A 23,069-nucleotide genomic window follows, 5' to 3' on the forward strand; every position below is an offset into this window, starting at 1 on the left:
TCCAAGACGCTCCTGGGAGTCAACATGGTTCCGTGCCCCTGGTATCGCCCACTCTGTATCCTTCGTGTCTGTCGCGGAGATCTCGGGTATGTACATAGGCGGAATACGTCGAAGTCGCGAAGCTCGGTAGCAGTGAAGGAAGCTGTCGTTGAAATCGGGACATTAGCGAAAGGTCTTATGCGTCTCGGAAGGCAATATAAGAGGTGGACATCCTTGACGTTGACGCCGCTGTCATGTTCGTCATGAGGCGAACAGTACCTCGTGCCAACGGCTATGTGGCTCAAGTCGGAAGCCACCTCCTCTGGCCATGGACTCGTTCTGGGGTGTGCTCACCGACGTAGCTGTAACATGAAGCCTTTGGGTCGCCGTCATGTTCCCGTCATGTCCTTATGATTCGGACATGCGTGAGTGGTGTTCTGGTCTGTTGAAACCGTATACTGTTGCGATGCCGTTGATGCGCGGCGACGTGTGCCTATGAACGGTTATCGTAAGGAGGCTTTCGCCATTGCGAGAGACGATGCGATGTAGTGTCGTGACAGAAGGTTTTGGGGTGCGCTGAGGGCGATCGCGTAGGCAAGGAGGAATTACTGCGAGAGGTAAGCCTTGAAACAGTCCACTTCTTCCTACTGTCGTTATGAAAACGCCAGTAGTTCCAGATTCCGCCAGTTGATCTCTGGTGTTGCTCAGTATCTGGGAAGCTGAGATGCCTGTTTGTTTTGCGGTCGCTTTGTTGCCGCAGTTTCTGCCTCGTTCCAAGCCTTCTGTGTACCGTCATTAGAGCTCTTGTTGTGCCATCGCCGATATGCCAGAAGATTTGGAGACGAAGACCTGAGGCCGTAGGTCTGTTTGTACCTTGGTAGAGTCGATTGCCGATGATGCGGGGATACCATATCGTTCGTGCAGTTGCGAAATGCTCGACGCCGTTTAGTGCATTTCAGCCGCCGTTCAGGACAAGGACGCACGAAGGAAAGATACCCCAGATACTCCCAATTCTTCGTTACGGTGGCGTCAGGCCGATGCTCAAAGCCATATCGCCGCTCCGCCTCAATTGGCTTCTGAGTTGAAATTCTCTCAAGTGTGTTTGCGTACCTCCTGATGTCGCCGGGATCAATTCAACGCCACGGAGGCCGTATCGGAGGGGGATCTTTCTTTCCTTAATGTCTGTAGAGGGATGTCGCTTCGATGAAGGTCTCTGCGGGAGCTCTGGTGTCGCAACAAGCGCTGCGGCGGTCGCTCTGGCGGATGTGAGTCAGAACGTGTTTACAGATACTCACATGTGCCTGCAGATCGGAATGCTCCCGCCGTCTACCGTTGCCTTTCCATCCACTCGTGGTCTGAGGCTGAGGCTGAGGTGGTGTCTTTGCCTCGAATCGTACCTTCCGGCCTGAAAGCTATCCAAAGTAGTCCATATGCTTGTCGCGCTGGTGATGCTGGCGCCTTCGATGTATACAGTTCCCCTGGAGCCTGAGAATGGCTTCGGACATACCCTTCTCTATCTTCAATAAGTTCAGGAGCCATATAGCAACGGCCAAAGCTTGGTAAGGGTTGGTGTTGAGGGGCGGCCGCAGGTCATCGTTAGAGTCAAAGTCAAATGAAGGTCAAGATTATCAACACACAACAGCAATATTGGGCTGCACGGTCTCGCGAGGAGGACCCGACATATTATAGCTATCTAAAATCATCATCCTGATCTTTGGCACTCTTCTCTTGGTGTTGCAGCGTCTCACTGGGCGTTGCAGCAAGCTGCTCGCCGGCTGCCAGCCCCTGGCTCGTCTCCCTCAGTGATGTTGATACTGACAAACTCATCGTAACCTCCGCTCCTGTCTAGCTGTCTTGGTATAAATTGAAGCTTCTGCCTCACTTCCTCCCTTCCTCTTACTCCCCACACCAACCACCCAAAATTTCCTCGCAATTGCTTGTGTCATCCCCAACAAATCTCCTTCATCACTTACAGCATTTCTACTACACCCTGTAATTGTTGATAAGTATCTCCCTCATGTTTTCCCAACTGCCCGCCACTTTGTGCCCGTAGCACTGACTCTGACCCTCCTCCTCTACTTCTGCCTCGCCCGAAGTCAGTCTCCACTGAGCAGCATGAGCTCGAGCACGAGCGAGCCGTGAGTCTCATCCCCTGCTTTGTTTTGACCCTACTGACAACAACATCGCCGGTGCTGCTGTCGCTGTCGCGCTTCCAGTCAAGTGCCCCCCTCTAGCAGCTGAGTCTGCCTCCACTACAACTACAAGTATCCCTTTCCCACGCTTTGTCTGTACCATATGATACCGATACCTCGCTCTGCTAACAATTAGATCCTGGCCTCCGGGTGTCATGCGCAATATTGCCTTTATTAGCATCGGCGCCATCATCAGGTCGATGCTGCGACATCTGCCTAACAGGTAAGCAACCACCATGTTTGTCCACCGGTATGTCCATTTCTTTTGTCGCAATTCTCGGAGTCAACTACTGATTTTCCTTTAGTGATGCTTGCCTTCTACCTCCCTACCCATTTACCTCTCTCACAACTCCCAGGACCCTCTCGCCTTCTTTGCAAGCATTCTTTTCCCCGGATTCCTTCGCCTTCGTACAAGAAGGAGTGCCATGCTGGGAGTCACGGCTCTGCGGCATGACGAAGGATCTCCAGCACGTATGTATAACTGATCCTTCGTCGCTGGCTAACAATTTTGCAGGGTGGGATGACAAAATCTGACTCTGGCTCCCCGTCGCCGCCTCCTGGTAACATCGCTCCTCTTGAGGATGGCTGAAGGAGCTCCAGTATGCATGTTTGGATGCATCAATTTTCCTCTCAATCACTTTGCTCTCTTGAGCATTCCCCTCCTCCCATCTTTCTTGTCCCCAGTCCTCTCCATCCCTCAAACTCGCCAGTCATGTCAAATGCGAGGCAGCCGGCATGCCGGCGAGGAAGATTTTCCTCATTGCCATAATTCGACGGTAAGTGATGACCTTACATCTTTTAGTGACTATTACTAACCACGACGTGCCCCAGGTCAAATCTGCTCGCACCTCCGCTCCCGGAGACGGCCAAATGGGAGAGACGTACAGCATGTACGCCCATCGTGAGCAGAAATGATATATGGCTTAACCGCTATGGCACGTTACCCAGAGTGGCAACGCAACCATTGAACCAGTGGTGACTGATGCTTCGTCGCGAAGTCATTGTCACGCCTTCTCCAACTACTGCTTCCTCGCCAGGAGCTTGTGTGGCAACACTGGTAACTCGGTGACTGCTTTAGCCCTTGTCGTACTTTGGCAACAAAGGCGACAGGCACCGCGAATGCTGCCGTATCGCCAGCATTCAAGCCGAGGGGACAACGGTGTGTGCTAGAGCAAAAGGTAAGTGATCCTCTCCCTCTTTTGTTGTTTGCTCACATGCGGGAAATGAATCTGCCTCTCTGCGTCCTCGTCGCGTTTCCTGGAAACGTCTCTCCTTTTTCAAGGGGGACGGCTAAAGATAGCAGTACCGATAGGAAAAGTCATTGCCTGCTGATGCTTTCATTTGTTTAGACGACTATCGCGGCTGTCTAAGCCCATTTCCACACGCAAAGCCATTTTACTGGGAGGAGGCAAGCTGGCGCCAGACGAAGTGGGTGCCATCACAATTCTCGAAACGTATCTCCTTCATTGACTGCCACTTGGCAGATGCCAGCAACTCGACGAACCCTGCCATCCACCCAGGGTATGGGAGGCAGCAATCTGACTCCGGGTCCGCGTTTATTCGCACCCGCCTCCCGGGCAATGCCCTATCGCACGACGAGAGGGTAGCTAAGAGAGCTCCAGTCGCCAGCGAGATCCCTCCGCCTCTTGCTGGTGTCGTACCGACCCAACCATCTCGAACACACATCATCGAGACATTCCAAGCCGATTGCCACCGCTATCCTCCTTCCGCTTCATACAAGGCCGGCATACTGAGATGCAATGAGACTGTGGTATCATGTCCACTGCCATATCCAAGAATAAGAGTGCCAGTCCTGGTGATCCTGGCGGAATGGGCATGCCGAATATAGGAATCCTAGAAGCACACCACTCCCGCCTCCCGGCATACCGGTTCATGCTATCTTGGGGGCAGTAAGTCGCATAGTATTGTGCTGTAAGTCACGGAAGTGGCTAGAGCGCCACCCAGACCACAAGTGGTGGATGAAACATTTCTGTCTAAAGTTTGACAGCGAGGATGTTATCGTGGGCGCAGTAAGTCACATAGCGTTGTGCAGTAAGTCGCAGGCGCTATAAGTCGCGGTGTGGTACAGGACGGCCGAGGCAGCCGTAAGTACAGTGCCTCCCTCTTGAATTTACCATCGTACTAGCAAGCAACAGAAGATCGCAGCCATTGGGGCTGCTGAGGCATCCTCACCTACAGACACCGTCTTCTCCCCATTGCGCAACGAGCCAAATGCGGCTATATTGCCAACTCCTGCGACTACAACGTATGTGTCTCTTCTATCGGAGAAATCGCAACACGTGGCCTCGGGTTTTCGAAGATCTCGAGCACCGTAGATTTGCCGAATCAATTAGGAGCAAGAAACCTCGCGGCATCCTGGCCGCGTGAAAGACGTCGCGTCGATGGTGGACGGGAAGCCTGCCGAGTCTACTCTGAGAAGCCCTCAGCTATGGTAGAGAAAGTGAGTCTTCCTTCCCAGCTTCTCGCCAATCCCAGCCACTGACTCTTTGCAGATACACGGATAACTTTATATGATGTTATGCGGTGTGCTTTGCTTGCGTGATGAGTGATGTTTCTGTGCTGGATGCAGACCACATCGCTATTTTCAATCTCGGTCATTCGACAATTTTCAACACCCCAAATCGAAGATCAGAGCTGACCCTACGCATCTCTTACTCCTCTTGCCAGCTCCGGTTCTGCTCTTTGAGGCAGTCCAATGCTCTTCAGAGGCTACCGCCTCGCAGTAGCACCTGACGTCCATACCGCCGATACCTGAGTCTCAACTCTTTCCCAAGCCCTTGATCCGATGGTACTCGTCTCGACTGTTGCTTCGTCTTGATCAGATGCCTGCCCTGCCTTGCCACTTTCGAGTTGGTGGCTTGTACGGTAAGTACTCTGTCCACCTCAAAACAGCAGCATGCTAATTCTAGGCAGTATGCCCCCTTCAATCCGCTCACACAATCCCTGGCCGTCAATTTTACGCGACACAGCGATGGGTTTCGAGGTTGGCGCCGAGGAGTTGTGGTTTGTTGACGTGCGCCATGCTGCGAAGCCGCGACTGCTTCATTCGCAAAGGCAAGAGGTGGGCACTACTGTGATATGTTCTGCAAGCCAACGACATCTCTCATACTCCTCCAGGATTCCGATGTTGATGTCGCGAGCGACAGTGGTTCATGTGACAATGGTAAGTCTTATCTACCCTCGCTCGTTGCAAGCACACCTATTGACATGGCTGCAGATGTTTTTTGGTCGCGCATAATCGCGACTGCAAGCTCATACAACTCTCTTGCTGTCGTCTTGCCTTTCCCCACCTCCGCTCATCCTCTTTGTTCAAGCATTTGGAGGATGTCATCGCCACGGGAGGGGTTACCCCAAAATCGGGGCATCTTGCCGATTTGACCGGATCCCTGAACATTCCGACGACTTTTGCACCACTCGCCAAATCCGCCCATGACCGTAGAGACGAAGAAGAAGACGACAACACCACGAATCGCTGTCGTGGCGATGCCATCTTGATGCAAGGTGATGACGGGACCGCTCCTCGTCGTGCTGCGCGGTTGGTGATGGAGACGTCGCTGGCGGTTCGTTCAGCCCCTCTGTACAAGCCTTGCTCACATCAACCAGCCTCCTCATTATCTGCCAATCATCCGCCCATCCAGTCTCCTTACTCGGCTGCTCCGTGTCATCTTTTAGCGCGTGTCACGCGCCGCCTGTTGCCTTGGTCGCCACGCACGAGCCCCAAGAGCTGCCGCTCACCGCAACCACCACCACAACACGACTCGGGCTATATGAACAACTTTATTGAACCACTCTTCGTCTTCGGACATTTGGTCAATTTGAAACGATACAGAGAAGATTAGCATGGCCCCTGCACTAAGGATGACACGCTCAATCAAAGAGAAGCTACCATTTTTTTTTTGCCTTTGCTTTTGGCTCTGGGTTTGGCCTATGCACGCATGCATTCACTAGCATTCGGATACCCACGGTGACGACAGCACGGACCTGTTGCTCGCCCTGTGTTTTTGCTCTCTTTTTGCTGCGACGCCGGCGCTGTGAGTATGGCTGTATGGTTTCCAGGCTGATTGGGTATTCACTCAAGCTCGCTATTCTTCTCACATTGCTGCTTGCCGCTGTTAACATCTGGACGCCCTTCGAGACTGCGTTACCAGCCTGCTGGTTACATTGGACCAGCGTCTTTGCCGCCAGCTCGACTTCAGTACTCCAAGACGTGTACGTGGCTCCACGAGCTGTGCCATCATCAACTCAAAGCGCTGCGAAGGTATCCAGGCACTTCCCTTATTCTTTGCTTACAACGGCTCGTTTCTCTTGGATACCTGCTCTATTTACCTTTTCTCTCGATGTTCATGTGTCCGCTTTTCCAACATCAGCGATATCTGGCGATCTGCCTAGTTTTCTACATTTTCATGTATCACATCACCATCTCCCGGACGTTTTGCCCATCTTCTACTCCACAAGGTATCTCAGAAAAAACCTACTACTTTATCGCGATGGCCGTTCTCAGGAACGAGGCCAGAAAAATACGAAACTGTTGCTGGTGGTGCGCTGCTCCAACACTACCATGTAGAAAATCGAATCGTTTCCTCACACCTTCTGAAACATGTCGTCACAGTGTGCAGACCTTGCTCATCAGGCTAATGGTTTCCCATGTGTCGTATTAATTTCTAGTCTAACGAGCAGCTATAGGAAGTTAATGACATTTGGGGAACGAAAGCAGCAACAGCACCACCACGAACGTCGAGGATTTGTAGGCGCAAGAGTAGTGTAAAGAGAATCGAAGATGTTTTTTAAATGGCTCAGTGGAAATGGGAAGAATGAAAACTTTTGTATAGAAAGCCTGAGACAGATGTCACACATTGTCACATGACTGGGTGGGCTACGACGTCAGGCCGACCTAGAAAGACTAAACAACGTAAAAGAATCTCATGTCACGAACTCTCAGAATCATCATCGAACGTTGGGTTGTGAAGGCCGCAATCGACGCTGATTGGCTGGCAAGGTTGGCGCCGTGGAACCTCCGCTCCAAGATCCGCATCTGCAAATCGTCACGCCGCGACATCACCACAGTTGACGTCGGCATCACACATCTCCGTCTGCCGCAATGGCGAAGAAAGGTACGCACTCCCATTCCCGCAACATGTCTCATCCTCAGAGACCGCTCTGCCGCCCCGGCCGACCCTCAATGCGGCCGCCCGCGACGCACACCTTTGCCTACCTGCGCTGACAATGGCACCCCACAGCAAAGTCCCGTACCATTATGGTGCGCCTGATATCCATGGCCATGACGGGCTACTACCGGACAATGCAAAGACCACGAGCGCATCAACCGCTGAGCATGCTCAAATACGACCCCATCGGTACGACACATCACTCTCTCCCGTCTCTAAGCAACACACCTGCCTCATGTGCAAGATTTTGCTAGGAACAGGGCGAGCGCAATCGAGCAAGAGGATTGGCTGTTCATCTTGGAGGGAAAATGCAGGAACACTGCTGACATTGCACAGTGCGGAAACAAGTACTTTTCCTCGAAGCAAAACGCGGCAAGAAATAGACCAATTTCAACATCACGAATCAAGCGCACACGAATCGAGAGTATCACGCGGGCAAGGCGAACACTGGTCCAGCACTATAGAAGAGGTCAGGATGGAACAAGGAGATCGCGCTTTGCAGAGAGGGAGGATTGGGCAACCAATCCTACCTTCTGGAGCCACCAGCGGGCATGGAGCAAGTCGCATGCTTGCAAACATAAATGTACTATACGGTCAGCATGGCTCGGCGTTATATGCGGGTCAAGGTAGAGCATGTCTGCCACACAACACGCACAATTCCCTACACGGACTCATGCCCACCTTTTTCTGTTCATTTCACTAATCATCCAGAAATGCTCATCTTTGTTCACATCTTCTTCCGCATTCTTGTCCCGGTTGCTGAGACGCGGACGTCCGCCAAGGTACAGGCTCCGCCCCGCTGCTTGTCTGGTCTCTTGGCCCGACTTGGTGTGCGCAAAAAACCTCGAAACTTGGTCGGCTTGCCTGAAAAGGTCGTTCCGGCTCCGAAAAGGCTTGGACTACGTCGCCAATGGGCTCCGCACCAGCCACAAATTACCCCATACACGGGCTTGCTAAGACTCTGGGGTTGCAGATGATGGTACTTGCGGAGTCGGCATCCCTCTTGGTGTCGTCAGCCAACTGGCAGGATAGCCGAGCTTGCGGAAGCTCAAAAGTATAAGATATGCTGATCGGTAGCAGTTTGGGATGTTTACAAGCTCGAATTTTGTTGAACATCTCAGTCTGAACATGGAAACCGAGAAGATGGACGAGAAACGCTCGGAACGTTCCCCTGACTTACACATCGACAACCTCAACCATGAAAACTCGTCGTCGTCACAGGCCGCGATCGAACAACAAAAGTTGGCATCGCAACCATCTGGCGCACTGGGCGCTTTCTCCAAACTCGGCAACCTACCAGAATGGAACGTCCCAGGCTTTGGTTTGCTGCGAGGGAAGGCGCTGAACAACGCCATCACCTGGTGCTCCTGCTTGGCCTTCCTCATGTTCGGTTACGATCAGGGTGTTTTGAGTGGAGTGCTCACCCTCGACGACTTTCAACGCCACTTCCCTCTCATGACACCTCGCGACCGTCCAAACAACCTTTGTTGGCTCGATGCACCGACCAACACCATACCCGACCCGAATATGTGCACAGGTAGCCCGAGTATCCTGTCTGCGTGTGTCGCAGTTTATCAGATTGGTTGTTTCCTCGGCGCTGTTCTCATCTTGTTCTATGGCGAGACTTGGGGCAGAAAGAGCAGTAGCTTCTGGGGTAGCTTCATCATGATTGTTGGAACAATCATTCAAGTGGCCGCAGGAGGCACCTCCGGAGGCGGTGTCGATGGGTATGCACTTCTGGGTATCGGACGTGTTGTTGGTGGGGTTGGCAACGGTATGGTCACAGCAAGTGAGTACTACGTCGATACCGGCTTGTTATCGTCAACTAAACGTGTTCATAGCTATCCCGACTTGGCAATCTGAGTGTGCAAAGCCCGAGAAGCGTGGACGCTTGATCATCACTTCCGGAGCAGTCATCGTCGCCGGAGTTATGATATCCTACTGGGTCACCTACGGCTTCTATTTCCTCCCATCAGGCGAATCTTACTCGTCTGTGCGCTGGAGGTTTCCCATCGCATTCCAGTCTTTCTTTACAGTCCTCGTCATGTACGTAACTCCCCCATCCTAGATAATTCAACTCTGTGTCGTACTAATAGCTTCCAGGATCGGTCTTTGTTATCTACCAGATTCACCACGATGGCTTGTAATGCGCGGTCGCCACGCCGAAGCTCGACACCTTCTCGCTCGCCTCGCTGACGCACCAGTAGATTCGGAAGAAGTGGACACGGAACTCACGAACATCATAGATGCGCTTGAAGCGCAAAGCAAGGACGGCCCATTCAAGATGAAGGAGCTTTTGTACAACGGCCCAAGTCAGAACCTGAGACGTACGCTGTTAGGTGTTGCATCACAGTTCTTCCAGCAGATCTCCGGGATCAATCTCATTGTACGTATACCGTCACACACTAGCTCTTCGAAAGAGAAACTAACCCAGATTCTTCCTAGACCTACTATGCGACCTTCGTCTTCGAGAATTCGCTTGGTTTCGGTCCAGATATGTCTCGTCTCTTGTCCGCTTGCAACGGCACCGAATACTTCTTGGCTGGGTTGGTCGCCATTCCATTGATCGAGCGTGCTGGTCGTCGCAAACTCATGCTCTTTGGTGCATTTGGCATGATGGCTAGCATGGCTATCATGAGCGGTATGACATCAACAGCCACCGAGAATGAATTCGGTGCTCCAGTTCTAGAGCCCAAGTATGGTATCACGGCTGTAGTGTTCATGTTCGCCTTCAACACCTTCTTTGCCATTGGTAAGCCGCATCTCCTCGATATAACTTTGATGTGCGAGACCCATTTGCTAATACTTTACGCAGGCTGGCTAGGAATGACCTGGTTGTACCCTGCGGAGATCACCAACCTACGCATCCGCATCCAAGCTAACGCGCTCTCTACATGCTCAAACTGGATCTCCAACTTCCTCATCGTCATGATCACGCCACCTGCTTTCGCCAATCTGCAATACAACACATATACCATGTTTGCCGTCTTCAACGCTTGCCTCATACCAAGCGTCTACTTCTTCTTCCCGGAGCCAAAGGGAAGGAGTCTGGAAGAGTTGGATGTCATCTTTGCAAGTGCGCATCATGAAGGTATCAATCCGGTCAAGCAAGCGAGGGAGATGCCAAAGTTGACGGGGAGGGAATTGGATGTACAGATTGCGAGGTATTTTGGAGGAGATGTCGAGGAGGCGAGACGGAGAAGTGTTGCGAGTGCTGGGATTACTACATGATGTGACAGGGGATGTGTAGTTGGGCTCCTCGGAGATAAGAGGAAAGAACTCCATCTACCACGAGTCTCATGGCTAGGGATTTGATAACAACGTTCGTACAATAAACTAGCGCTCTAACATAATCACAAAGACGTTTGCTTCTGAAGCCGCGTCATGCCGAACTGATGCACGTAAGAAGTTGCGAGCTGGCACTGCTTCAACTATCGTCAAACGACCATCTTCTCAAATTACAAACAGTCCGTGGCAGTCGGCACACGATTACAATTCATGCCGTATCAGACTTCTTGATAGCACCAAGGTAGCGGTAAAGTGCTGTGCAATCTGGCAAACGCCTACCAATGGGAGCTAGCGCGGCACTATTTCGGCTGCCGCGTTGGTGGGGCTATTTCGGCCTCTTCCCCTCTTTCCACATCCACTCAGACCGTCTCTGACTGTGACAACGACACCTTAGTCCATCCCAGTCCTCGTGTATCATGCCGGAATCATGACGTCGATAAGCTTTGCCAGCCCGGCAACAAGCAGGACAAGCCTTGGCATGAGGCCTTGTTCCGCTAATGTGCATAGTGAGCTTCTAGTTTGAGTAAAGAGCTTACTGGGCCATGCGCGCTGCAGCAAGCTTGAGTTCGTTGACGTGAGGCTTCAATTTCAGCGCGAAATCGTCGCAAAGATTTGACAAATTGACCTTGCTCGCATTGCTGGTAAGGATCGTGCCGAGAAAAGATTCATCGGCAAGGGGAGACCGACTGCATGTTGGCCCCAATGCGAACAATACTAAGATGGAGTGGCACAACATCTCATCTATTGGTTACGTACCGGTACAGCCTAGCCGAGATTCTCAACTATCCTTCGCACACGCACAGCCCGAGGATCTTCAGAGACAGATGTTATCCGTCCAATGGTCATGTGCAGAAGATCCGCAGTTGCCTGATTGAGGCTAATATCCTGTGCGCGACCATGTACCCTGACGATGGCCCCGACTTTGAACAAGGTAGGAAGGATTTGATTACGAGGCGGAAGGGTGCATACAACACCGCTTGGCTTCGTTCTGAGGCAGTATTTATACAAACGCGGATTCCGGTACTTAGCTGGGCAAGCACTTGCTGAAGTATCCGTCATTCTTCTCCCCGACAAGCTTCCCACCATGGTGCGCTTTGCACAACTCGCCACCGTCTTAACGGCTGCATCTCTGGCCAGCGCCCGCGCGCCTTTTATCAAAGAGCGCCAAGTACCCGCTGATCCTACTGGTATCACGACAATTACATCCGCGGCGGGTGCTAAGATTACGTACAAACAGCCTGGCAAGGCAGGTGTATGTGAGACTACCGAAGGTGTCGACGACTATGCCGGCTACATCAGCCTCAACCCGACTACGAATATGTTCTTCTGGTTCTTCGAGGCCCGAGAGAACCCGACAGAGAAGCCATTGGTAAGCATCTCTTCTGTGATAAATTGCAAACATCTCGACTGACAATTATCTCAGACGCTGTGGCTGAACGGAGGCCCCGGAAGTGACTCCCTCATCGGCCTGTTTCAAGAGCATGGCCCCTGCAATGTTACCGAGGATCTGAAAACCCAGCTGAACCCCTACTCATGGAACGAGCACAGCAACATGCTGTACCTATCACAGCCCGTGGGTGTAGGGTTCTCTTACGAGACCACTGAGACAGATGAAGATGGTCGTTACTCGCTCGTCGACCCGGATACCGCAAACACGACCGATGCTGCAGCTATCGGCGCATGGCACATTCTCCAGGCCTTCTTGGAACTGAGCCCACAGCTCGATCCTGATATCACCAACTTTACTTTCAACCTCTGGACTGAGAGGTGGGTCTTCTTTCGATGTATAGACGAGCGTGTTGCTAACGAACTTACCAGCTACGGAGGTCACTATGGCCCAGGTTTCTACAACTACTTCTATCAGCAGAACCAGAAGATCAAGAATGGCTCGGCCGCTGGTGTCGAAGTTCAAATGGACACTCTTGGTATAATCAACGGTCTCATTGACGAAGAGATTCAGGCCCCCTACTATCCTGAATTCGCTGTGAACAACACCTACGGCATCAAGGCAGTCAACGACACTATCTACACCTTCATGAGGGACTCCTACTACATGCCTGAAGGTTGCTACGACCAACTTCAGTATTGCAAAGAATGGGACCGTACTACCGAGGATGGCTACATGATTTGCTCTACCGCCACCACCATATGCCGATCGTTGGTTGAGTCGCCTTACTACACCTTCAGCGGCAGAGGTGTCTACGATATCAGGCATCCTTACGATGACCCTACGCCGCCTGACTACTTCGAGTACTTCCTCAATCTGGCTTCCACCCAAGAGGCAATCGGCGTAAACATCAACTACACCAGTACCAACGCCGTGAATGTCTCACGCGGATTCACCCAGACGGGTGATTTTGTCTTCCCAGACTACCTTGAAGACCTTGAGGAAATCTTGGGCTACGGTGTTCGCGTCGCTCTTCTCTACGGTGATGCCGATTACATCTGCAACTGGTTCGGCGGCGAAGCCGTCTCTCTAGCGATCAACTACACCGACTCCGAGGGTTTCCGCGCCGCTGGTTACACTCCCTTCCTCGTCGACGGCGTTGAGTACGGAGAGGTCCGCGAGTATGGCAACTTCTCCTTTACCAGGATCTACGAGGCCGGTCACGAAGTGCCATACTACCAGCCATTGGCTAGCTTGGAGCACTTCAAGCGAGTTCTGAATCATGTCGTTATTGCGGATGGTAGCCAGGTTGTCACGGATGAGTACAGCACGAACGGCACAGCTAAGGCTACCCATACTGAGCCCTTTGTTCCATTGCCACCTACCAGCACACCCAGTGCTGTGAGCAGGGTTAGGCGAAACACTGCCTAGTGTGGCAGTGAAGATGGACGTTTATAAGTTTACGCGAGGGATCATGTCACATGTATAGGTACCGTGCCACCCAAGCTATGACGAATGAAATGAGTACTTGACAACACACATCGGCCTGTGCATAGATCATCTTCTATAAATCGTAAGGGGTGTCTCAAACCAGTGATGCTCATTTGAATTGGCTGAGACTTTAACACAACGATGAGCTTCTCATCGTCATCTTACGCGGCGCTCTGTGACGTCACGTGTCTCAGCGTTGGCACGAGCGGCGAACACTTTCTTCTGCGATGTTTCCGCCAACATCACAATTTTAGCTCACCGCGCATTCGCATCACAGCAGGGAAAAGTCCATTTGGAACAAGCTAGCTATGTGTATGTCCAATTTTACGCGAACGTGCCACCGCAGTAACTCCCGACGCGTAAGGTCGCCAACGCGCAAAGGTCGCTAATTCTAGTCCAACCAGGTCTCGGAATAAATACTCATGCTACCTACCTAGGTACTGCCAGGTGTAAAGCGCCTTGCGTGCGATGCCAACACATACATTCGGCAATGATAGGTCGCAGGCTTTGAGGTTCCCTCCCCTCGGTAGCCTTCCCGCCTCTCTCGCAGCGGGCGATTCGCGATACCCTTCCAACACCAACCTGGTTCTGAGAATCCCTTTGAGCGGAGCATGTCTGCCTTGCATATGCAGTCAACGCAGCCAACCATAGCAGCACCGTGCAAGTTTCATGTACGGGGAAGCGCCGTCATTCGTTGAGAGCCAACATATCGCAAGGCTGCTATCGTCCTCAATGATGATGTCTCATTTCCCGATCTCTTACACGTCTTAACTCGTAGGCTATGGGCGATCATGGCACAGTCGACGAGTGGTATGCGTATCTCGTTGCGAGATCAGGAAAACTTAGGTGGAGCTGCATGCGGCGCGGAGATCCTCACAGCATACAAGTCAGTTTCTCAAGGTCATTCGGGAGGGTACATGTTGACGAGAATGCATGAGGCCTTTCTTCGTAGATGAGCGCGGGCGAGAAGACACCACGGTCGAAGACGATATGGACATATTCCAGTTGAAGCCGTCGCACGACGATTTGAGCAACGAGAGGACATCTTACAATGACGGCTTGCTCTTATTAGCAAGAGTGGCTGGATCTCGCTGTTTACTCCCAGTATGAACCGATTTCATACAGTCTCATTATTCATTTGCTCAGTGCGTCACTTCTGGGCAGTCTGAGCTACCGTCAACAAGTTCTCGGCGCACCAGAATAGGCAAGCTACTGGAAACGCGCAGACCTCTTCACGTTACATAGCCTATTGGCTGCCACCGCGAGATATACTGGCTCAATGGGACCTCTTCCTGGTCTGCGATTGTCAGCTGGTGAGAGAGCCTTCACTTGAGGCTTTTGCAGAAGCCTAGCTTCCGGCAAGTGAGAGAAGCCCCGGTAGTCCGTGCACAAGTGGTTCTACTTGACCTTGGTCTCTTTGGCCTTTCGAATTGTTTACAAGTACGATCTATGACACCCAGCTCAACAGAGGTTTGACTCCCTTGTTCACTGAAGCACCTACTCCGACCATGACCTCGACTTCGCCGTTGAACGACCCCAGCGTCCCTGATCCTGGCGGCGCGTGCTTTTATCTCGACCTTCCCCGCGAGTTACGAGACATGATCCACGCGTATGCCTTGACATATGAAGATGGCCTCATTTGCGCACCGAGCAATATCTGCTGGTCGAGAGATCAATCGCTTTGGGTTCCGAAACTCGAGCCTGACTGTCCCCACGAACGTCCGCCAAAGCAAGAAATCGAAGGAGTTACATCGCTCGGCGACCCCAATCCACTTCGGCTGGTTTGCCACCAAACTCGTGCTGAGACGTGTGGACTCTTGTTAGAGTCGAACAATATCAGCTTCGATTATCGACATGAGCACTGCCATAGATTGGATCGTTATTCTGACTGCCCACGGTCTTGTCCAAGGAAATCTGTTCCTTTAGATGAAGATGCATATTATTCGGGCTACTGGAACGGAATCTATATGGTTAAGGTATTCCAGTCGTTCTATCGCCAATGCAGCGAGATCAACAAGCATCGCCTTCACCAGGTAACTATCGATCGGTACTGTTACTCCTTCATAACAGCACCCGAAGCCCACGATATCCCGGCATGCGATATGCGAGACTACGACTACCACGAGAACATCTTATTTACACTTCACATTCTACGACTGGGCCGTCTACGACCATACTATTTTCGGGGAGTTAATAAAATCGTCGACCTGGTTTGCAAAGATCCAAAAGGTGGCCATTTCACTGCAGCATGCCTCAAGAAGGGAAAGATCATACGTGATAGGATGCAAGAGGCGCTTCGTCGGAAGTACGGATCGACAAAGGTACCAGAAAATGTGAAGTTTTTGATGGTAGAGGAGTATCGGCAGAAAATAATGAACGATTACTGAAGGCCGCAGTACGACAACAATTTATTGAGTTCAGGCGACGGGATTAGCTTTCCGAGTGTGTGCTAGTATAGCAGCGACACAAAAGGACTTTGAAGATGGTGTCTAGACGGCATTAGGGCGATGCGTGGATTATATGCGCGGTTGAGATGAGGCCCGAGCTTGACTTCATTATAGGCTTATTGGTTCAGTCGGGGGCTGTAGATAATAAAACGAGTAACTTCATGGAGCCATGATACAAGTACTAGATTCAGGTCATCGTCGCGATTTATCATGACGCCGTTCGAGTGTGAATACTTTACAATGGATGATACGATTTGTGCACGCCAGCCCATTAGAATACTACGCTGCCGCACTATTCTCTGCTAGCACACCATTGCTTGTCGCCATGTCTCCCATAGCCTTGCCGCTCTGCTTCTGCTTGCTCTTAAAGTATTGCGTGAAGTCGTGTCGCACCTGATGAATAGCCTCTGCGACACTCTTTCCCCACACCGGATCATCACTCGCCTTGTCACACATCTTGAAGAACTCCTTCCTCTTCTCTTCGTGCGTTGGATCCCAGAGGCGGTGGAAGTTTTCGCGCGACATGGGATCGATCATCTCGCGCCAGATCTTGATACGGATTTCGGAGTATTTGTCAAGAATAGACTCGTCAAGTTCGTCGAGATGGATTCCAGTGAGGCAGTCGTAGAGGGAGCCAACGTCGGCGAAACCGCCCGTCAAGCCCATGCCGCCGCTGGTAATATGTTAGTAGAGTCTGCGCGTCACATTTGTCGAGCACGTACAATGGGTTACATAGATGCGCAGCATCAGCGACCAGTACTATTTTCCCTACGCGGAAGCTGGGTGCGCATCTTTGTTGGAGTTTGTAAGGATTCATACTGACGAGCTTGTACTCATCAGGCTTTGGGTTGCCCGGAAGAATTTGCTCGTAGCGGAGCGGTTGGCGTTTGATGAGTTCTTCTTTCGAGAGATCCTCAGAGTCGCCGTACGTCACGCGCCACAAGCCGTCGTTTGTGATCTTAGCAGCCATATACCAGTCGGTTGGGTGAACAATGAAGTTGGAATCCCAGTAGCCATATCGCTCGTCGAATGGTAGGTAGACCTGATATGTCAGCTGTTGAATATAAGTGTAGATGCGTTGATCATACATTGGTAGCAATGATTTGCTGCTTCAACGTCTCTCCTGGATACTCTTTACCAAACAACGCAGTGCGAACACCACTAGATGCGCCATCAGCGCCTACCAGATAGTCTCCTGTGATTTTCTTTTTCTCGCCATCTGTCGTTTCCACGACTGCCGTGGCGCCATTTTCGTCTTGTTCTACGCCGACCAGCTTATGTCCCCACTTGATCTCAGTGTTAGGGTAGCTTTCGAAATGCTTTACGAGGAGCGGACCCAATTGATGTAGCGGCAGCACAACCATTGCGTATTTTGATTCCTCTGGCTCGCGGCCCATGCCAGCCAAGAAGGTCGTGTCTTTCAACCGCCAGCATACGCCTTTGGGGTGAAGTCCGACTGCACGTACATCGTCTATGATGCCGGCGCGGTGGAAGTCGTAGACTGCTGAAGGTGCGTAATGAGCCGCTCTGGGGTTGCCATTGATCTTGGTATCTGCATCCAGGATGGTAACTTTGATACCGAGATTCTTCGCAAGGAGGACTCCGAGCAAAAGACCGGACGGACCCGCTCCGACAATGACGACCTGCTAGTGTCAGCGATAGGCGAAACGCCGACATACGGACAAAGTTAAACATACGTGGTTGATGTTCGGCATGTTTGCTTATCAGTCCTACTGAATGTGAATACCCAGGTACTGTGAAAGCACACCTGTCATTCTTTAAGATGTCATGTTCCTCGTGGTGGGGCTGTCGAATTCCCCGCCCCCAAGGTTCTCCATCCTCATCTCAGAGATGCTCAGCTGAGATGCAAGTGCGGGGAAGAGGTCGAGTGCCCCACATGGCAATCGAAAAGAGGCCAAGGTGCACGTGATGCCATGAGTAATGACAGTGGAGCCAAGGGTCTTGGAGGGGTCGGTCGAGTGCAGGGCTGACGAAGCGTGAGCTATGACGTAGCCTCTGCACTTGTGAGCGCGCGTCTCCCCTGATGATCGCAACTCCAGCCTCCGAATGGGACCCTGATACTGATACACCTTGGTTGCTGTAGCGAGCACGTCTTACGAAGATGGTGACGAAGACATTGCGATACACCCAGAAGTGTTGGGAATACGCGGTCCACGCCCTTGACACCTTGAGGTCGCGAACCTGGTGGAGAATGGAGACGGTCGCATTGGCTGGTGGTGAGATGCAAACAGAATTAGAACACACCACCCGCGGCCGACGTCATGGACATTGCAAGTCGCCGTACTCGTCCTACAAGCTCGTAAACGGCCGCCTCAGCATGTGACGATGCGAGCGACACCGAAACATTCGCTCCGATCTCCTGGCGTCGCATTGTTGTTGGGACCTTGGAAGGCGCAGGGACTGCCGGAGCTGGCGAAAATAAGCTTTACCGGCCCTTCAAGGGTTTTCAGCCTCCGGTTCGCCACTATCGCGATCACGAACAGCTGCAACACCATGCGACTAATCCATTCAATGCTGTGTGCGTTCAACATATTTCTTTTCAGCTCGCCCACGATGTCATGACTCAATAGCACAATGTACCCAGGCGCTGCGTGATTCTCGATCGTCACCTAGGAGCCATTGCTCCACTCATGTTATCATAGCACACCAAGCTCATTCCCACGATACCCCTAGGTTTGCGACGATTGGGCCGACGCGCGCTCAGCGGCTTGGACGACCCAGTTATACCCACAGTCTCCTTATCTCGGTTTCCCTCAACCAGACTGATCCCAAGCTTTGGCACGGCCATGTCCACTTTTCTAGCTGCACCGACAGCCGACCTGGGTATCGATGACTGCACATCTTGGCTGAAGCGGTGTCCGCGCTCCGTCCAGTGTCGTCAGTCAAGAGCTTCATCAAACATTGTGCAATCCTGCTGGCGGGAACTTGCTATGAAAGTCGGGCTACGCCGAGTCTCGACGGCATTCAAAAATCTCTGCGTCTCCGGCGAATGCAGGCATTTTCATACTCATAAGACTTTCGGCGCACTTGCGGCTCTTCACCATCGGACCTCGCGGGTTCCCTAAAATACTTGCAAGGCCAGTGCAGCCACTCCCGCTGCAGCGATCAAGGTTCTGGATTTTTGGGCTACGATTCTGGTGCCTGCCGCTGATTTTGGCGCTCCCGACGTTCCATGTCCCCTGCAACTTCCGCTCCACCCTCCGACTGCTAAGCTGACGAACCCAACACCGAACCTTCTGGCCGCGGCGTTTCGACTAGGAAAATTGGGTCGGCACGCCACTACAGAGTTTGAGAACTCTGTGAGTGACGTTCGGGACCGCGTGCAGTATACCCGCACTAGTGGTTCTTATCAATCCCACGCACACACAACATTGAGACTGCCCACTTTCCATCGCGATTCAGACCAGCAGCTCAAGTCAACGACATCATTATTCTTGAGTCCTCGTTTCTACCAATCTATTTTCCATCACTCCAGGCATCTGCAATACACAGACGACGCCGTCTATTCATACCCTGCGCGTTCCTTCGGATTCACGATCCTTCAAACATCCACCGTTAGGTGCATGAACGGTCCCAAGTATCAGCCTGCCTATTCAGAACTACCGGCACTTTAGCGCACAAATCAGATTCACCACGTGCAGCGTTATCCACAACTAGTCGCGGAAGTCGGTGCGTTGTTAATTATTGCGAGCGCACTGGCTACTCCTGGCGTGCCCAACTAGCCGTCCGATAGTGGTGCCCAAAAGAATACAATATCATCATGAACCCCTTTCAAGATGGCCCGTCTCGTCAGGCCAACTTCGAACCCGAGGACCAGATGTCCGCCACTCCTGGTAGGAAACGTGTTGGATGGCATGCAGAACACCCCGTACGCTCAGCACAATCACCCGAAGACACAGGCTCTGGAGGGCATACCACGCCCCTCGAGCGATCGGATGTATCACATGATGATCTCCAGAAGATCCGTGCTTCGCTACGTCTAGCTCTCGGGGACGAGCATCTACCAGAAGAAGTCATACAGGAACCAATCGCTGCTCCAAAAGACGTACAGAAGCCTCGCCCAGCTATCCGGAAACCAGGTCCCCGAACGCCACCTCCGGAATTCTATCTCAACGATCAACCAAACCCATTCGACGACAATGCGTCGACGACACCTTCGGTTGGCCATGACCTCAAGGAGAGATCAGGGCTTGCTGCTCAACGCCGCGCAGCGAGATTGTCCAAGTCTGTCGGCACTTACTCCGCCCCAATATCGCGACGCAACTCCAACGAGCTCGCGTCTCCACCGGTCGAACTTCAGAGCCTTTCAAAGCGATATGAATCGGTGGGCGATACTACTGATGATGACGATGACGACCCCAGGTTCATGAAGCGTGCATCTATGCTTCTCCGTCAACACACGGTGCGAGCTGCCAATGGCCAGCCTGCATTGACGGCGGAAGATTTGTATCATACTGAGGCGCCGCTCGCGTCAGGCCAAGTGACACCAGATGCTATTGATGTCGAAGACGAGCATGTCGTTCGTCCAACTAAATATCGAACGGGAGTGTTGGGTACTCTTCTGAAGATGTCTTCTAGTGCAGCACCACCATCATCGTCACGCCGCCCCGCTCACCATCGAACTCTCAGTACCGGTACGTTCAGCGGAGCTTCAACAGCGGCCAACTCCCCAAACCCATCGCCGCCTGCCTCTGGCTACTCGACCCCACGCGGAGGCCGTCCCTGGTTCCGAAGCCATCACACCAACCAGTCAGCAACATCCATCTCGCAGCTTGTCGGATCCTCAGCTTACAGCTTTACTGCACCTGCGCAACAAGAGCTGGGTCAGGAGTTTGATCAACAATACAAGAAGACGGCCCGCCCTGGCATGGGCAAGCGTTCCAAGTCCGATGAGTCTATACTTCCCTTCAAGAAGAACAAGAGGAAGGAGGAGGAGATCAAGATCAAGATTCATCTCGCTGGTACACTTGCGCGTCAGAACTATCTGCGCAAGCTGTGCAAAGCGCTTATGATGTACGGAGCTCCGACTCATCGACTGGAAGAGTACTTAAACATGTCGTCTCGAGTCTTGGAGATCGAAGCACAATTCCTTTACATGCCTGGTTGCATGATTATTGCATTTGACGACTCCTCAGTTCACACCAGCGAGGTCAAATTGGTTCGAACTGCCCAGGGCGTTGATCTTGGCAAATTGCGAGATGTGCACGAGATCTACAAGGACGTGGTCCACGATAGGATCGGCGTGGAAGAGGCTACACCGCGACTAGACGCTATCATGGCGCGCAAAGACAAGTTCAACAGGTGGCTTCGGGTGCCGATGTATGGCTTAGCTTCTGCGACTGTCGGACCTTTCGCGTTCCAAGCTCGATTTATCGACCTGCCCTTCTGCTTCCTCCTGGGATGCGTCATCGGATGGCTCCAACTTGTCGTCGCACCTGGAAACGACCTTATCAGCAACGTTTTCGAGATTGGAGCATCAGTCATCACCAGCTTTGCTGCGCGTGCTCTGGGATCCATTCGCCACGACGGTAAAGAGATCTTCTGCTTCAGCGCTATGGCTCAGTCCAGTATTGCCCTCATTCTACCCGGTTTCATGGTGCTTTGTGCGTCACTAGAGCTGCAGAGTAAGCACATTGTTGCTGGATCTGTACGCATGGTGTATGCCATCATATACTCTCTCTTCCTTGGGTTCGGTATCACGATCGGTACTGTACTATACGGCATGATGGACCACAATGCAACCTCGCGGACGACGTGCCACGATCCAATGTCAACCAACTTCTACTACCTCTTTGTACCTGCGTTTGCAATCTGTCTCCAGATTGTTAACCAGGCCAAGTACAAGCAGATGCCTTCCATGACTGTCATCGCTTTCATCGGCTGGGTCATCAACTTCCAAAGCTCAAAATACTTCAAGAGCAACGCACAAGTCAGCAACACGCTCGGAGCACTGGGTATCGGTATCGCCGCCAACGCTCATGCGCGTTTTGGTCGTCACATTGAAAACTGGAGCTTAGACATGTGGGAGAACAAGATGCGACCCCATTTCGTCAAATTGCGAAAGTTGTATCGCAGGAAGAGCCATGGACCCATCCGTACGCACAAGGTTGAGCGATCAGCTTATGACCCAACGCACAACAGCAGTGGCCACACGTCGCGCGCCAGCTCAGTCAGCGACTTTACGCCACACACCAGGAAAATCGGGTACGGGCTTGCCGCAGCTGCCATGTTGCCGGCTATCTTCGTGCAAGTTCCATCAGGACTGAGTGTCCAAGGTTCCCTCGTATCGGGCCTGATTTCAGCCGACCAGATCGTGCGCAACAGCACCGGCAACGCTACGACAATTAGCAGTGCCGATGTAGGCAGCAGCGCAAGCATCAACTCCATCGCTCTGAACGTCGGTTTCTCAGTTGTCCAGATTGCGATTGGTATCACTGTAGGCCTGTTCTTGGCCGCGCTCATCGTCTATCCGTTGGGTAAGAGGAGGTCGGGATTGTTCAGCTTCTAGGCGAAGCTGTGCGCTACCCGCCTCTTGCATATGTCCGTTGCTGTCGCCTTACCGATTGGTCAAGGACAAGACGGTTTTTCCTGCATGGCAAAAAAAAACCTCATTCATAGAATATTCCAGAACGCGTTTCCATCTGTTGTTGTATTTTCGAAGCAAGCGAGTCGAGCATTTGCAGGAGTTTGGGTTGTATTTTTTTCGTGTTTAGGGCAGCTTCTGCGGAGCTATGATCTAGACATAGACACGATTCTCATAATGTATTACTATCCTCGCCGCTCTTGGGCTGAGCCTTCTGATTTCTCGCCCAAGATAAGGAGACATCATGTGACGGCTGTCAGAGGATGCGTTGCCGAATCCGATATGGCGTGAACTTGCTTCCGTAGCCCCTAAATCGTCATCGTTCTATACTGGACTCAGTAATACTAGCGAACGTTGGCAGTTGCTTCTAATTGTACCAGTGCACCGCAGACTCATTATGACTTCGGCTCGGCTTTTTCGCATTTGTCATTCGTTGTACGATGCAGTATGGGTAGAGGAGTGCCCAGGCGCACTTTTACCCCGCAAGCTGCACCT

General features: G+C 52.1%; 4 protein-coding genes across 4 annotated transcripts; 3 read left to right on the top strand and 1 right to left on the bottom strand.

Annotated features, from left to right (window-relative positions):
- Nucleotides 1-8,500: 8,500 nt before the first annotated feature.
- On the top strand, nt 8,501-10,588 carry ACET3X_001652 (uncharacterized protein; the record flags this gene model as incomplete). Its single annotated transcript, XM_069446967.1, has 5 exons — nt 8,501-9,146; nt 9,199-9,403; nt 9,461-9,743; nt 9,803-10,109; nt 10,173-10,588. 5 exons carry the CDS (start codon nt 8,501-8,503, stop codon nt 10,586-10,588), a joined length of 1,857 nt encoding a protein of 618 aa, XP_069311894.1.
- A 1,141-nt stretch (nt 10,589-11,729) lies between these two features.
- On the top strand, nt 11,730-13,463 carry ACET3X_001653 (uncharacterized protein; the record flags this gene model as incomplete). Its single annotated transcript, XM_069446968.1, has 3 exons — nt 11,730-12,014; nt 12,069-12,412; nt 12,464-13,463. 3 exons carry the CDS (start codon nt 11,730-11,732, stop codon nt 13,461-13,463), a joined length of 1,629 nt encoding a protein of 542 aa, XP_069311895.1.
- A 2,786-nt stretch (nt 13,464-16,249) lies between these two features.
- Nucleotides 16,250-17,685, bottom strand: ACET3X_001654 (uncharacterized protein; the record flags this gene model as incomplete). The annotated part of the gene is made up of 4 exons (XM_069446969.1): nt 16,250-16,643; nt 16,693-17,012; nt 17,059-17,613; nt 17,668-17,685. The coding sequence occupies 4 exons, from the start codon at nt 17,683-17,685 to the stop codon at nt 16,250-16,252; spliced, it is 1,287 nt and encodes a 428-aa protein (XP_069311896.1).
- Nucleotides 17,686-19,751: 2,066 nt separating this feature from the next.
- ACET3X_001655 (uncharacterized protein) lies at nt 19,752-22,499 on the top strand (the record flags this gene model as incomplete). The annotated part of the gene is made up of 1 exon (XM_069446970.1): nt 19,752-22,499. One exon carries the CDS (start codon nt 19,752-19,754, stop codon nt 22,497-22,499), a length of 2,748 nt encoding a protein of 915 aa, XP_069311897.1.
- Nucleotides 22,500-23,069: the final 570 nt, after the last annotated feature.

The sequence above is a fragment of the Alternaria dauci genome, chromosome 1 (assembly GCF_042100115.1).
Source record: "Alternaria dauci strain A2016 chromosome 1, whole genome shotgun sequence".
Taxonomy (NCBI): Eukaryota; Fungi; Ascomycota; class Dothideomycetes; order Pleosporales; family Pleosporaceae; genus Alternaria; species Alternaria dauci.